This window comes from Rhinopithecus roxellana, chromosome 4, assembly GCF_007565055.1.
Source record: "Rhinopithecus roxellana isolate Shanxi Qingling chromosome 4, ASM756505v1, whole genome shotgun sequence".
In the NCBI taxonomy this organism is placed as follows: domain Eukaryota; kingdom Metazoa; phylum Chordata; class Mammalia; order Primates; family Cercopithecidae; genus Rhinopithecus; species Rhinopithecus roxellana.
Genome location: NC_044552.1, coordinates 85,666,463 through 85,682,714, shown reverse-complemented (window position 1 = coordinate 85,682,714; position 16,252 = coordinate 85,666,463). Strand labels below are relative to the sequence as shown.

The window sequence follows — 16,252 nt, the reverse complement described above, 5'->3', positions numbered from 1 at the left end:
GGCTTATGTGTTAGACATACAGCTCATCTTGGTTGGGTGATTGTCCAAAAACATCAGATTATCAAAAATTCAATTGATATTTATAGGTTGTAAAAACATACCAGTGTGACTAAAATTAAATATGTCTTATTACAGGTTATATTTCCAAGAGGTAGGATACATTCTTCAGAATATATTCAGTTTTCGGAGATCACCACATTTACGCTTGTACCTTTCAGCATAAAAGAATGATTTCACTTCCTTTGTGGATTTCAAAGCCATATAAAAAACGCTATGTTCCAAATTCCTTCAAACTCTAAAATCCTCTCTGCCCTGAGCTTTTCAATCAAGACGGATAAGGGCAGACTTTTTAAAATCTAATCTCTACAGCAGTGGGTCCCAAACTTGCTGCACATTGAAATCACCCAGGGATCTTCAAAAACTAGGAATACTTACCTGCCACCCACCCACAACCTATTCAATTGGTCTGCGGTGTGACCTTGGTCTCAGTGTTTTTAAGGTTCCCCTGGATGATCCTTATATGCAGCAAAGTTTGGGAACCTACTGCTCTACAGAATCACCATTGAAACCTTTTAAAACTCAGATTCCTTGGCCCTACACTCAGAGGTTTTTTTTGCTTTACTTGTTTTTGTTTTGTTTATTCAAAAGGCGGAGAAGAGAACACAGGCCCCTATAATTGTAAAGTATAGCTGGAGTTGAAAACCACTGCTGTAAAAGAATAAATGTTCTCTCTCCTTCTCTTTCCCTGTATCTGTACATCTTTGATCATATGAAAAAATACAACCAAGCACAGTGACTCACTGGCTCACACCTGTAATCCCAGCACTTTGGGAGGCAAGGCTGGTGGATCATTTGAGGTCAGGAGTTCACGACCAGCCTGGCCAACACAATGAAACCCCGTCTCTACTAAAAATACAAAAATCAGCCAGGGGTGGTGGCGGGCGCCTGTAATCCCAGCTACTCGGGAGGCTGAAGCAGGAGAATCGCTTGAACCTCAGAGGCAGAGGTTGCAGTGAGCCAAGATCACACCACTGCACTCCATCCTGGACAACAGAGCAAGACTCCATCTCAAAAATTAAATAAATAAATAAAAATAAATAAAAGACACTTAAAATAAATGCACTTATGCTGGGGGCAGTGGCTCACACCTGTAATCCCAGAACTTTGGGAGGCTGAGGTAGGCAGATCACTTCAGGTCAGGAGTTCGAAACCAGCCTGGCCAACATGGTGAAACCCCCCCGCTCTACTAAAATACAAAAATTAGCCAGATGTGGTGATGCATACCTGTAATCGCAGCTACTTGTGGGACTGAGGCCGGAGAATAGCTTGAACCCAGGAGGCAGAGGTTGCAGTGAGCTGAGATTGCACCACTGCACTCCAGCCTGGGCAATAGAGCAAGATTCCATCTCAAAAAAAGAAAAAAATAGGCCAGGTGCAGTGGCTCATGCCTGTAATCCCAACACTTTGGGAGACTGAGGTGGGCAGATCACCTGAGGTCAGGAGTTCGAGACCAGCCTGGCCAACATATTGAAACCCTGTCTCTACTAAAAATACAAAAATTAGTCAGACATGGTGGCACATGCCCATAGTCCCAGCTACTCGGGAGGCTGAGGCAGGAGAATCCGCTTGAACTGGGAGGCAGAAGTTGCAGTGAGCCGAGAACATGCCACTGCACTCCAGCCTGGGTGACAGAGCAAGACTCTCTAAAATAAATAAAATAAAATAAAATAAAATAGTACTTAAACTGCAATATGCTATAATACTCTTGAGGGCAAGCAAACAAGTGAGGATGCCATTATTAACCCCTCTGAATTGGGGGACTCACATGATTTGTGATCACCTGACATACTCCAGGGCCAACATATTTATTAAATATTAATAGAGTGTGTTTTTTTATTTTTAGAATAAAAATGAGTACAAATAGAAATAAATAGAAATATGTCTTTCCTCACCCCAGCAGATCATCTTGCACACCCCCATGGTGCTTTTACCCTGCTTTAAAGACCACTACTGCATATGACTGCTTACAGAACCCTTGTATTCCCTAATTCTTATAAATCATTTCAATTGAATAAAGATTGGATAATTAAACATGACTTCTAACAGGACCTTCCAATCTCTTTCCTTTACCCTTATGTCAACCTCTGAATTTGACTATGAAACTATATTTTAGAAACAGAGAATTCAGGCCGGGCACAGTGGCTCACGCCTGTAATCCCAGCACTTTGGGTCAGATCACTTGCAGTCAGGAGTTCAAGAACAGCCTAACCAACGTGGCGAAACCCCGTTTCTACTAAAAATGCAAAAATTAGCCAGGCGTGGTGGCACATACCTGTGATCCCAGCTACTCGGGAGGCTGAGGCAGGAGAAACACTTGAACCTGGGAGGCAGAGGTTGCAGTGAGCCGAGATTGTGCCATTGCACTCCAGCCTGGGCAACAAGAGCAAAACTTGGTCTCAAAAAAGAAAAAAAAAAAAAGAGAGAGAGAGAAAGAGAGAAATCAATGTTGCAGGTGACTTCTGACATTCATAAGGAATATTTAGGGTTGACATTATAGCTCTATGAATACATTTTTACTTTTTCCTGTAATCTGAATCATGGCCTGTCTAGTTAATATATTTTTTAAAAAATCCAACAACTGAATATTTATCATGTATTTTGCTATTTAATATTTCAAAGGAGTTGATTTAAAAATTTGGAGTTTACTAATTAAGGTGATATTCTGTATGAATTCTGGATAGAGTTTTAGCTGATATGGTACAGATCTAAGCATTAATATAGCCATAGTTTATCCTAATCATTCCTGTTTTCTTCAGCTTTCTTCACAGAAGTCAGTGCCGTGGGTACCCATTTTAAAATCCCTGCCACTTTGGGCTATTGTAGTTGCACACTTTTCTTACAACTGGACTTTTTATACTTTATTGACATTATTGCCTACGTATTTGAAGGAGATCCTAAGGTTCAATATTCAAGAGGTAAGAAAAAATAATCGTCTGCGTCTTATATATATATATATATTATAAGACCATACACAGAATTTGTTCTCATCTATATGAAATGAAGTTATTTTGTATCTTCCATTTTATTCTGCTGTCCTAAATTTTAGAGATTCTTATACATCAAAGGACTATCAAGAAAATGAAAAACAACCCACTGAATGGGAGAAAGCATTTATAAATCAAATATCTGATAAGGGTCTAGTATCCAGATATATTAAGAATTCTTACAATTCAATAATAAAAAGAGAACTCAGTTTTTAAAATGGGCAAAGGACTTGAATACAAATACACATTTCTCGAAAGATATACAGATGGCCAATAAGCACATGTAAGGATGCCTGACATCAGGCTGGGTGTAGTGCCTCACACCTGTAATCCTACCACTTTGGGAGTTCGAGGCAGGTGGATCACTTGAGGCCAGGCATTTGAGACCAGACTGGGCAACATGGTGAAACTCTGTCTCTGTTAAAAATACAAAAAAGGCCAGGCGCGGTGGCTCACGCCTATAATCCCAGCACTTTGGGAGGCCGAGGCAGGCGGATCACCTGAGGTCAGGAGTTCGAGACCAGCCTGACCAACATGGAGAAACCCTGTCTCTACTAAAAATACAAAATTAGCCGGGCACAGTAGTGCATGCCTGTAATCACAGCTACTCGGGAGGCTGAGACAGGAGAATTGCTTGAAACGGAAGTTGTGGTGACCCGGGATCCAGCCATCGCACTCCAGCCTGGGCAACAAGAGTGAAACTCCATCTCAAAAAAGTAATAATAAAATACAAAAATAATCCCAGCACTTTGGAAGGCTGAGGCGGAAGGACTGCTTGAGCCCAGGAGTTCAGGACCAGACTGGATAATACAGCAAAACCGTCTCTACTAAAAACACAAGAAAAAATTAACCTGGCATGGGGGCATATGCCTGTAATCCCAGCTACTAGGGAGGCTGAGGCACGAGAATCTCTTGAACCCAGGAGGCGAAGGTTGCAGTGAGCTGAGATCATGCCCCTGCACTCCAGCCTGGACAGCAGAACAAGACTCTGTCCCAGAAAAAAAAAAAAAAACTAACAAGGCTGACTGCACAACCTACTGGCTACATGGACTTACCAGCTTTAAAAACTTAAAGTGAATCCTCAGTCATTCACATTCCAAAGTATACTATAAACATTGGCCTGGGTATGTGGACCAAACCTTAAAACTTAAGACAGCAGCCGGGCGCGGTGGCTCAAGCCTGTAATCCCAGCACTTTGGGAGGCCGAGATGGGCGGATCACGAGGTCAGGAGATCGAGACCCTCCTGGCTAACACGGTGAAACCCCGTCTCTACTAAAAATACAAAAAACTAGCCGGGCGCGGTGGCGGGCGCCTGTAGTCCCAGCTACTCGGAGGCTGAGGCGGGAGAATGGCGGGAACCCGGGAGGCGGAGCTTGCAGTGATCTCGCCACTGCACTCCAGCCTGGGCAACACAGCGAGACTCCGTCTCAAAAAAAAAAAAACTTCAGACAGCTAAGCTGTGAAGAACTCCTGTGTCTACTTCTGAAAAACAAGATCACTGTATAGAAATATATCCACAAATTGCACTGACAGAAGTTATATTGAAACTAGGGTTTGGCAATATCATGAGATGGATTCACTGTGAGCAACCTTATTTTTCCCAAGTTCTCTGTTAACAGAGCCTGATTATAATCTACTACCACATTTCAACTATAAAATGGGGCTAATTTTTAAAAAAGAAAAAAAAAATAATACACTACTACAGTGATTAATTGCATTCAACTGTGCATTGAAAGGTTAATTTGGTAATTATCATTGGGATAAAACTGAGATCCACAGGAAGATTAAAAATAGCAAATCCAGCCAGGCCCGGTGACTCACACCTGTAATCCTAGCACTTTGGGAGGCCAAAGTGGGCAGATCACTTGAGGTCAGTAGTTCGAGGCCAACCTGGCCAACATGGTGAAACCCCATCTCTACTAAAAATATAAAAATTAGCCAGACATGGTGGCAGGTGCTTGTAGTCCTAGTTACTCAGGAGGCTGAGGCAGGAGAATCGCTGGAACCCAGGAGGCAGAGGTTGCAGTGAGCCAAGACTGAGCCACTGCACTCCAGCCTGGGCAACAGAGCAAGACTCCATCTCAAAAAAAAAAAAAAAAAAAATAGCAAATTCTCAAAATCATATTAACAAAATCTCTTATTTTACTTATGAAGTATATTTAAAGATTACTACACTGATGTTTCTATTTGACATTTTCAGGAAGAAGTATGTATGGAAGAAATAAAATATCAATAGCTGGCCAGTAATTAATGTTGTGTACTTTAAAATAAGGATCTTTTATCTTGCATTCATAGACAAAAAGGTATTATCTTAATTAAAATTAAAAGAAGGCCAGGCGCGGTGGCTCAAGCCTGTAATCCCAGCACTTTGGGAGGCCGAGACGGGTGGATCACGAGGTCAGGAGATCGAGACCATCCTGGCTAACACGGTGAAACCCCGTCTCTACTAAAAAAAATACAAAAAATCTAGCCGGGCGAAGTGGCGGGCGCCTGTAGTCCCAGCTACTCCGGAGGCTGAGGCAGGAGAATGGCATAAACCCGGGAGGTGGAGCTTGCAGTGAGCTGAGATCTGGCCACTGCACTCCAGCCCGGGCGACAGAGCGAGACTCCATCTCAAAAAATAAAATTAAATTAAATTAAATTAAAAGAAATGTGAATATAGAACCTTTTTTCAGTCTGTAAAATAAAAAGAAATGTGAATAGAGTTTGAAAATAATTCTATAGTTATATAGCCTATTTTTTAATGGATTTTTTTTCTTGAAAATCAATATATTATATTCATGAAATGGCCTGGGTGTTTTTGTTTTTTTTTTTTTTAAATAGTGGAGATGAGGTCTCCCATTGTTGTCCAGGTTGGTTTCATACTCCTGAGCTCAAATGAAACTCCTGCCTCAGCCTCCCAAAGTGTTGGGATTACAGGCATGAGCCACCCTGCCCGGCCATCAAATGGCCTTTGTTCAAAATAAAGCTTGCTTTGAGAAGCATGGTGCAGGCATGCCTCCTTTTATTGCACTATGCTTTATTATACTCTGCAAATATTGTATTTTTTATGAATTAAAGATTTGTGCTAACCCTGCATGGAGCAAATCTGTTAGCACCATTTTTCCAACAGCATGTGCTCACTTCAGGGCTCTTGATCTTTGATGTTAATGTTGTAATTGTTTGGGGGCACCATAATCCTTCCCCATATAAGATGGCAAACTTAATAAATGTTGAGTGTCTTCTGACAGCTCCACCAGCCAGCCATCACCCCATCTCTTTCCTTCTCCTTGAGCTTCCCTATTCCCTGAGACACAACAATATTGAAATTAAGCTGGTTAATAACCCTACAGTGGCCGGGCGTGGTGGCTCATGCACCTAGCACTTTGGGAAGCCGAGGTGGGCGGATTGCCTGAGTTCGAGAGTTCAAGACTAGCCTGAACAACACGGTGAAATCCCATCTCTACTAAAATACAAAAGAAATTAGCCGGGCATGGCGGCTCGTGCCTGTGGTCCCAACACCTCGGGAGGCTGAGGCAGGAGAGTTCCTTGAACCCAGGAGGCAGAAGTTGCAGTGAGCCGAGATCGCACCACTGCACTCCAGCCTGGGTGGCAGAGCAAGACTCCATCTCTACAAAAAAATAAAATAAATAACCCTACAGTGGCCTGCAAGTATTCAAGTGAAAGCAAGAGTCACACATCTCTCATTTTTTTAAATCTTTTATCTAAAATGTGTTATATTGAGATGATTTTCCACTCATCTCGATTCACAGTGCTCTTAGTGCTGCTTCCTCCTGAAGGAACATCCTTCCATAAGCCTTGCTTTTTCTCCTGTAGGCTGGCAGAGGACAGTGGAACAACTAACACACAAAACTACTGTTTGTGCATGAGTAAAGACCATGGTGATTTTATAGCGTCCTGGGCACTTCACATCCACGAAGTAGGAATTGGTGCTCTGCACCAGGCATTTTTGCTTGTGTTTCCTCTTCTCCCCTTCTGGAGAGGGATGAAGGAGATTTTTTGCAAGAAGTGTGTTCTCGTAGGTAGGTTGTCACCACTGGAAACTATTTTATTTTATTTTATTTTATTTTATATTTTATTTTATTTTATATTTTATTTTATTTTTTTATTTTATTTATTTTATTTTATTTTATTTTTTATTTTATTTTATATTTTATTTTATTTTATTTTATATTTTATTTTATTTTATCTTATATTTTATTTTATTATTTTATTTATTTTATTTTATTTCATATGTTATGTTATGTTAAAGACTGAGTCTTGCTCTGTCACCCAGGCTGGAGTTCAGTGGTGCGACCTCAGCTCACTGCAACCTCCACCTCCCAGGTTCAGGCGACTCTCCTGTCTCAGCCTCCCAAGTACCTGGGATTTCAGGTGTGTGCCACCACACCCAGCTAAATTTTTTATTTTTGTAGAGACAGAGTTTTAGCATGTTGGCCAGGCTGGTCTCAAACTCCTGACCTCAAGTGATCCCTTTGCCTTCGCCTTCCAAAGTGCTGGGATTACAGGCGTGAGCCACTGAGCCTGCAAAAAAATTGGAATCAATTTTTTAAAATAAATGAATACAAAGGATCATATCCTTGAAGTGAAACTGTGGAAGGTGCCTGTGGAATGTATAAATGCTGAAGACTTTAGTGTATTTAGGTTGTTGCCCAGGCTGGAGTGCAGTGGCACAGTCTCGGCTCACCGCAACTTCCACCTCCCGGGTTCAAGCGATTCTCCTGCCTCAGCCTCCCAAGTAGCTGGGATTACAGGCATCCATTACCATGCCTAATTTTTGTATTATTAGTAGAGACGAGGTTTCACCATGTTGGCCAAGCTGGTCTCAAACTCCTGACCTTAGGTGATCTGCCTGCTTTGGCCTCCCAAAGTGCTGGGATTACAGGCGTGAGCCACCGTGCCCAGCCAGGAGTTTTTAACATTGCAACTTGAAGTGGAAAAATTCAGTAACTGTGAAGAATTATCAACCTTATTCCACCAGGAAACAAAATCAAGATCAGAAAATTCACTTCTCTGATTTACTACAGCTTATTCTTTTTTTATTCTCCTACTAATATTTTTGAAACCATTTATTCTTATACAGGATTTTGCCACAAATAATGATAGATGTGATCCCACTATGCAGAAGTCTAAATGGAATGAAGTTTTTTTTTTTTGTTTTTTGTTCTTTTTTTCTTTTTGAGACAGAGTCTTGCTCTGTCACCCAAGCTGGACTGCACCAGGCAATCTTGGCTCACTGCAACCTCCACCTCCCAGGTTCAAGCAATTCTCCTGCCTCAGCCTCCCAAGTAGCCGGGATTACAGTCATGTATCACAATGCCCAGCTAATTTTTTGTATTTTTAGTAGATACAGGGTTTCACCATGTTGGCCAGGCTGGTTTTGAGCCCCTGTCCTCAAGTGATTCTCCCTCTACAGCCTCCCAAAGTGTTGGAATTACACGCATGAGCCACCGTGCCCAGCCAACCTTTATTTTTATTTATTTATTTATTTATTTATTTATTTATTTATTTATTTATTTATTGAAAGGAAGTAGAATAGGGAGTGCTTGGTGATTGGATGTGAAATATGAGGAAAAAGAAACCATCAAGAAAGACTCTCAGAGGCTGGGCCTAGTGGTTCATCCCTGTAATCCCAGCACTTTGGGAGGCTGAGGCGGCCAGATCACTTGATGTCAGAAGTTCGAGATCAGCATGGCCAACATGGCAAAACCCAATCTCTGCAAAAAATACAAATTAGCCGAACATAGTGACACACGCCTGTAATCCCAGCTACTCAGGAGGCTGAGGCAGGAGAATTGCTTGAACCCGGAAGGCGGAAGTTGCAATGAGCCGAGATCACCCCACTGCACTCCAGCCTGGGCAACAGAGCAAGACTCTGTCTCAAAAGAAAAAAAAAAAAAAAAGACTCTCTGGTGCTGTTAAAAATAAACGCGTGTGTGTGTGTGTGTGTGTGTGTGTGTGTGTGTAGTAGGTAAACATGTAATGCACTTTTGAGTTATGGTTTTACTTGGCACTGATCTTTTAAAAGCAAAATGTGGCCTAGGTTCTTTAATAGATAAATTGTAAGAAAAAAATGAATGGAAGGGAATTTACAGATTTAAAGAGACATAAAAGACAAATGAAAACATTTTTAATGGCCAAGACTAAACTGAAGTGTCTAGGGATGTACATTTGGGTGATGTAACTATAAATAAAAGTGAATACGTGATTACTATACACCAAAACAAGGTTAATGTTTATTTGAGGGGGGAGGAACGGAGCTGTGATAGGACTAGGAGCGTAAGGGTCTTCTGGCAAGGCTGGCAATGTTCTATTTCTCGACCTAGATGGTCATTAGAATGACTCATGAGGCCGGGCGCAGTGGCTCACGCCTGTAATCCTAGCACTTTGGGAGGCCAAGGCGGGTGGATCACAAGGTCAGGAGTTCAAGACCAGCCTGGCCAAGACAGTGAAACTCCATCTCTAATAAAAATACAAAAATTAGCCAGGTGTGGTGGCAGGCGCCTGTAACCCCAGCTACTCGGGAGGCAGAGGCAGGAGAATCACTTGAACCCAGGAGGCAGAGGTTGCAGTGAGCTGAGATCGCACCCCTGTACTCCAGCCTGAGCGAGAGTAAGACTCTGTCTCAAAAAAAAAAAAAAAAGAATGATTCATTAAGCTATATGTTTGACTTATGTGGTTTTCTGCATCTGTGTTTTATCATAAAAAAATATTTTTAAAAAATAAATGAGAATGGAAGATGAAAATGTGCAGTAGGGAGAATCCATAGGCTAACAGGAAGGCTTGTCTTCTCCCACAACCCAAATCCCAGAGAAACAGTCAAGTTTACCCAAAGCAGACAGGATTATGGCAAGCCTTATTTCCCTCTGAGACAGACTCTTAGGGACTGCCTTGGACTGAACCCCATAATCCTTCTGAAAGCCAGACTTATTTGCTGTAATTATATAAAAAAATTAACAACATATTACTATGCATTTCCTTTGCTTTCAGGTGGTGGTCACTGGCTGTGATGAATGTGTATGTTTTGTGTTTTCCTCTCACCATAATTAATCCTGTATCTTCTTATTCCTTCCAGAATGGGTTTTTATCTTCATTGCCTTATTTAGGCTCTTGGTTATGTATGATCCTGTCTGGTCAAGCTGCTGACAACTTAAGGGCAAAATGGAATTTTTCAACTTTATGTGTTCGCAGAATTTTTAGCCTTATAGGTAAGTGAAACAAATCAGGTTTTGTTTTGTTTTACAGTTATTTACCATGTTTACAGTTATTGGAGATAGGAAAACAAAGTGTGTTTCCCACTTTTGCACACAGTTAACACAATACTTAACACAAAACACTTCACTCTGATCACCAAAATATTTGTGTGGATTTCTCCCTACACATAACCAGTTCTGCAGCGGACACTAGCAAGGTGTCCTGCAATTCAGTTCTGACACTGTCCAGCTGGAGGTAGCATCAGATCCTACAGGTTGAGGGCTCAGTTCTTCAGATACCAATCACAAGTCCCAGCTTGTGACCTCTGCTTCTGACTGACCGGCTATAAATCAGGGTTCCTGTGACTCTCTTGTCAGGTTCAGTAAATCTGCTAGAGCATCTCACAGAACTCAGAGAAACACTTTATTTATGTTTACCCACTTATTATAAAGGGTATTACAAAGGAGATAGATGAACAGCCAGATGGAAAGCTGCATAGGGCAACATATGTGGGACCGAATAGGGAGTTTTCATGCCCTCTCCTGGAACACCACCCTCCAAGAACCCCAACGTCAAAAGTTCATCCAAACCGTGTCCCTTTTAGTTTGCATGGAGACTTCATTAAGTGAGCATGATTGATTAAATCATTGGCCATTGGTGACTGACGCACCCTTCAACCCCTCTCCCCTCTCTGGAGTTTGGGGGTAGTGCCAAAAGTCCCAGACCTCTAATCCAGCCACCATCCTGAAGCTGTATGGGGACCCCCAACCACCAGTTGTCTCATTAGCATACAAAAGATACTGTTACCACTCCAGAAATTCCAGAAGTTTTAGGAGCTGTGTGCCAAAAACCAGGGGCAGAGACCAAATATATATTTCTTTTTTAAAACAATGTTTTAATAGAAATGGGGTCTTGCTGTGTTGCCCAGTCTGGCCTTGAATTCCTGGCCTCAAGTGATCTTCCTGCCTCAGCATCCCAAAATGTTGGGATTACAGACATGAGCCACCATACTGGCCATGTTTCTTTTCTTTTCTTTTTTTTCTTTTTTTTTTTTTCTTTGACAGGGGATAACTCTTAGCCCAGGCTGGAGTGTGGTGGCATGATCTTAACTCACTGCAGCCTCAACCTCCTCAGCCTCAGGTGATCCTCCCACCTCAGCCTCCTGAGTAGCTAGGACTACAGGCATGTACCACCATACCCAGCTAATTTTTAATTTTTACTAAAGACAGAGTTTCAACATGTTGTCCAGGCTGGTCTGTAACTCCTAAATTCAAGCTATCTGCCTGTCTTGGCCTCCCAAAGTGCTGGGACTACAGGAGTGAGCCACCACACCCAGCCCCAGCCATTTTGTTTAATTTTTTTCTTTAATGGGACAAGGCCTCGCTTTATTGCCCACATTGGCCTTGAACTCCTGGCCTTAAACAATCCTGCTGCTTCAGCCTCCCAAAGTGCTAGGTTACAGGTGTGAGCCACCACACCCAGCCCCCAGCCATATTTTTTTAAATCACAATATCACAACAGTTCAAGACAAAATAAAAATGATATTAGCCATTTATTTTGTTCACATAACAAAACACTACGATGCATTTAAGTGCATTTCTTTACAATATGTTTCTTTTTGAACTATACATTTTGAGGATTAAGATTTATAATATTTGCCGGGCGCAGTGGCTCATGCCTGTAATCCTAGCACTTTAGGAGGCTGAGGCGAGCAGATCACAAGGTCAGGAGTTTGAGACCAGCCTGACCAACATGGTGAAACCCCATCTACTAAAAATACAAAAATTAGCCGAGCATGATGGTGAGTGCCTGTAATCCCAGCTACTTGGGAGGCTGAAGCAGGAGAATTGCTTGAACCCAGGAGGCAGAGATTGCAGTGAGCTGAGATCACACCACTGCACTCCAGCCTGGGCAACAGAGTGAGATCCTGTCTCAAAAAAAAAAAAAAAAAAAAAGATTTATAATATCCTATTATCTCCACCATGGCTTATAATTATTTTTAAAATGGCTTGCGGTGCCAAACATCACCCCTCACAATTTTGTAAATCACTGTGCTTTCAGCTTAGACTTTGCAATGAAGTTTTTATATCAACTTTAGACAAGATGTAATGAAAGTATTTTTAAGCCTTCATCCCTTTTCTAAGTGAATTCATTTTAAGTTTCAATCCAAACATATTTACTAGCATTATTATATCAAATACGGAGCTATAAATCAAATAGCTCAAACCATAAATAATCATGTGTTTCAGACTCTACTTTCAGAAAGGTAATTTTTTTTTTTTTTTTTTTTTTTTTTGAGACAGGATCTTGCTCTGATGCCCAGGATGGACAGCCATGGCTCACTGCAGCCTCAACCTGCTAGGCTCAAGCAATTCTCCCATCTCAGCCTCCTGAGCAGCTGGGACTACATACGGGTCACAGCACAGCACCCGGCTAATTATTTTTTATTTTTTATAGAGACATGGTTTTACCATGTTGCTCAGGTTACTCACAAATTCCTCGGCTCAAGCAGTCCTCCCACCTCAACCTCCCAAAGTGCTGGAATTACAGGCGTGAGCCACTGTGCCCGACCTAGAAATGTAACTTTTAAATCTATCTAATTAGTTGGGCATGATGGTATGTATCTGTAGTTCCAGCTACTCCAGAGGCTAAGGTGAGAAAATCTCTTGAGCCTAGTTGTTTGAGGCTGCAGAGAGCTACGATCACAACACTGCACTCCAACCTAGGCAACAGAGCAATACCCTGTCTCTAAAAATAGAAAAAATTGTACATAAAAATAAAACTATCAGCCGGGCGCGGCGGCTCAAGCCTGTAATCCCAGCACTGTGGGAGGCCGAGACGGGCGGATCACGAGGTCAGGAGATCGAGACCATCCTGGCTAACACGGTGAAACCCTGTCTCTACTAAAAAAATACAAAAAACTAGCTGGGCGAGGTGGCGGGCGCCTGTAGTCCCAGCTATTCGGGAGGCTGAGGCAGGAGAATGGCGTAAACCCGGGAGGCGGAGCTTGCAGTGAGCTGAGATCCGGCCACTGCACTCCAGCCTGGGCAACACAGCGAGACTCTGTCTCAAAAAAAATAATAAATAAATAAATAAATAAATAAATAAATAAATAAATAAATACATAAATAAATACATAAATAAATAAAACTATCTAAGACAATCATTTAACTTTTTTAAGGTCCCCAGTAGAGACCCTGGAAGTCTTGGTGACTATACTTCAGTAATTACATTATAGAAAGACTCTGGCTGGGCTCGGTGGCTCTTGCCTGTAATCCCAGCACTTTGGGAGGTGGAGGTGGGTGGATACTTGAGGTCAGGAGTTCGAAACCAGGCTGGCTAACATGGTGAAACCCCATCTCTACTAAAAATACAAAAATTAGCCTGGCGTGGTGGTGTGTGGCTATAATCCCAGCTACTCAGGAGGCTAAGGCAGGAGAATTGCTTGAACCCAGAGGCGGAGGTTGCAGTGAGCCAAGATTGTGCCACTGCACTCCAGTCTGGGCAAAAAGAGTGGAAAAAAAAATTATCCAGGCATGGTGGCACACGCCTGTAATCCCAGCTACTCAGGAGGCTGAGGCACAAGACTTGCTTGAACCTGGGAGGTGGAGGTTGCAGTGAGCCGAGATTGCGCCACTGCACTCCAGCCTGGGTAACAGAATGAGAGCCTATTTCAAAATAAATAAATAAAATAAATGAAATTAAATTAAATCAGACATGGTGGTGTGCACCTGTAGTGCCAGCTACTCAAGAAGCCAAAGCAGAGGATCACTTGAGCCTGGAAAGTCAAGGCTGCAGTAAGCCATGATTGCACCACTGCACTCCAGCCTGATGACAGAGTGAGACCCTGTCTCAAAAAAACAAGAAAGTAAATAATAAATTTAGTTGAAATTTTTTTTAAAGTTCCTCAGTTGCAGTATATACAAATACAACATTTTCATCATCACAGAGAGCTATTAGATAGCACTGCTAACTAATAGACACAGAAAAACTGACAGCCCACTTATTAAGTCCCTTATTGTATTTTATGCTTAACTGCCTGTAATGACCAATGTGTATTCTTATCAGTTATTAATACTAGGGAGGATTCCTGCAGATTATGTGGGAAAGAAAAAAAAAACCAAAGCCAGGCATGGTGGCTCACACCTGTAATCTTGGCACTTTGGGAGGCCAAGGCAGGGGGATCACTTGAGGTCAGGAGTTCGAGAACAGCCAGGCCAACATGGTGAAATACTGGCTCTACTAAAAATACAAAAATTAGCTGGGTGTGGTGGCCCAGGCCTGTAATTCCAGCTATCCAGCTATTCAGGAGGCTGAGGCAGGAGAATCACTTGAACCCGGGAGGCGGAGGTGGCAGTGAGCCCAGATCGCGCCACTACACTCCAGCTTGGGCGACAGAGCAAGACTCCATCTCAAAAAAAAAAAAAAAGAGAGAGAGAGAGAGAATGAAGACAGAGATTTTTAAAAATCTTTTTAAGACACAAGGTCTCTAGCCAGGCGCAGTAGCTCACGCCTGTAATCCCAGCACTCTGGGAAGCCGAGGCATGCAGATCACGAGGTCAGGAGATCGAGACCATCCTGGCTAATGTGGTGAAACCTCATCTCTACCAAAAATACAAAAACAAAATTAGCCAGGCATGGTGGCGGGTGCCTGTAGTCCCAGCTACTCAGGAGGCTGAAGTGGGAGAATGGCATGAACCTGGGAGGTGGAGCTTGCAGTGAGACGAGATCATGCCACTGCACTCCAGCCTGGGCGACAGAGCAAGACTCCGTCTCAAAAAAAAAAAAAGAGAGACAAAGTCTTGCTCTGACAACCCAGGCTGGAGTGCAGTGGTGCCATCATAGCTCACTGTAACCTTGAACTTCTGGGCACAAGCAATCCTCCCACCTCAGCCTCCTGAGCAGCCAGGACTACAGGTGTGCACCACCAGGCCTGGTGAATTTTGTTTTCAATATTTCGTAGAGACAGGGTTTTGCTGTGTTGCCCAGGCTGGCCTCAAACTCCTGGCCTCAAGTGATTCTCCCACCTCAGCCTCCTAAAGTGCTGGGATTACAGGCGTGAGCTGCCACACCCAGGCAAGATGGAGTCTTTTTCTAACCTCATCCAATAGAGTTTATTATTTAGTTTATCTCCTTTGGTTATATGTATTTTAAATCACATTCTATTGTCAGCTATTGCTTCTCTCTAGAAACGTATTTTTAAGTTGTTCTTGTCTTGTTCTTCTCTAACACCATGGAATTTTAGCTGAGTTTTGGCCACATGTAGATTTAATAACATTGCATAATGAGATTTTCCTTTTATAGTATATTAGTTGTATTACGCCCATGTTTTCCAGCAGTTTTTTTTTTTTTTTTCATGAAATTTGTTAGTCTTCCAGGCAATATAGTGTTTCTACAGTAGGTGGCAGCAATTTCAAATTTCAGACTTATACCATATTAAGGTAGAGCAAATATTAATGCTGGGTATTTTTCCCTTTTATAACTTTTGAACTCTAGGAATGATTGGACCTGCAGTATTCCTGGTAGCTGCTGGCTTCATTGGCTGTGATTATTCTTTGGCGGTTGCTTTCCTAACTATATCAACAACACTGGGAGGCTTTTGCTCTTCTGGATTTAGCATTAACCATCTGGATATTGCTCCTTCGTGAGTACTAATATAAAGATTTGCTGTGATTGACTTTAAATTATATTTTTTTAAATCCTGATAAAAGGCCAGACGCGGTGACTCACGCCTGTAATCCCACCACTTTGGGAGGCCGAGGCAGGCGGATCACCTGAGGTCAGGAGTTTGAGACCAGCCTGGTCAACATGGCGAAGCCCTGTCTCTACTAAAAATACAAAAATTAGCCAGGCATGGTGGCGGGCACCTGTAATCCCAGCTACTCAGGAGGCTGAGGCAGGAGAATCGCTTGAACCGAGGAGGCAGAGGTTGCAGTGAGCCGAGATCGCATCATTGTACTTCAGCCTGGACGACAAGAGTAAGACTCCATCAAAAAAAAAAAAAAAACCTGAT

The 16,252-nt window shown here is 42.4% G+C and overlaps 1 protein-coding gene across 3 annotated transcripts in view; it reads left to right on the top strand.

Moving 5' to 3' along the window:
- SLC17A5 (solute carrier family 17 member 5) overlaps positions 1-16,252 on the top strand; it is a 60,117-nt gene that overhangs the window by 28,112 nt on the left and 15,753 nt on the right. For all 3 annotated transcript variants that reach the window (XM_030929190.1, XM_010372221.2, XM_030929192.1), the window contains 3 exons: positions 2,817-2,975; positions 10,121-10,253; positions 15,736-15,883. In XM_030929190.1, coding sequence (XP_030785050.1) covers positions 2,817-2,975; positions 10,121-10,253; positions 15,736-15,883 — 440 coding nt within the window. The remainder of the gene's footprint in view (positions 1-2,816; positions 2,976-10,120; positions 10,254-15,735; positions 15,884-16,252) is intronic.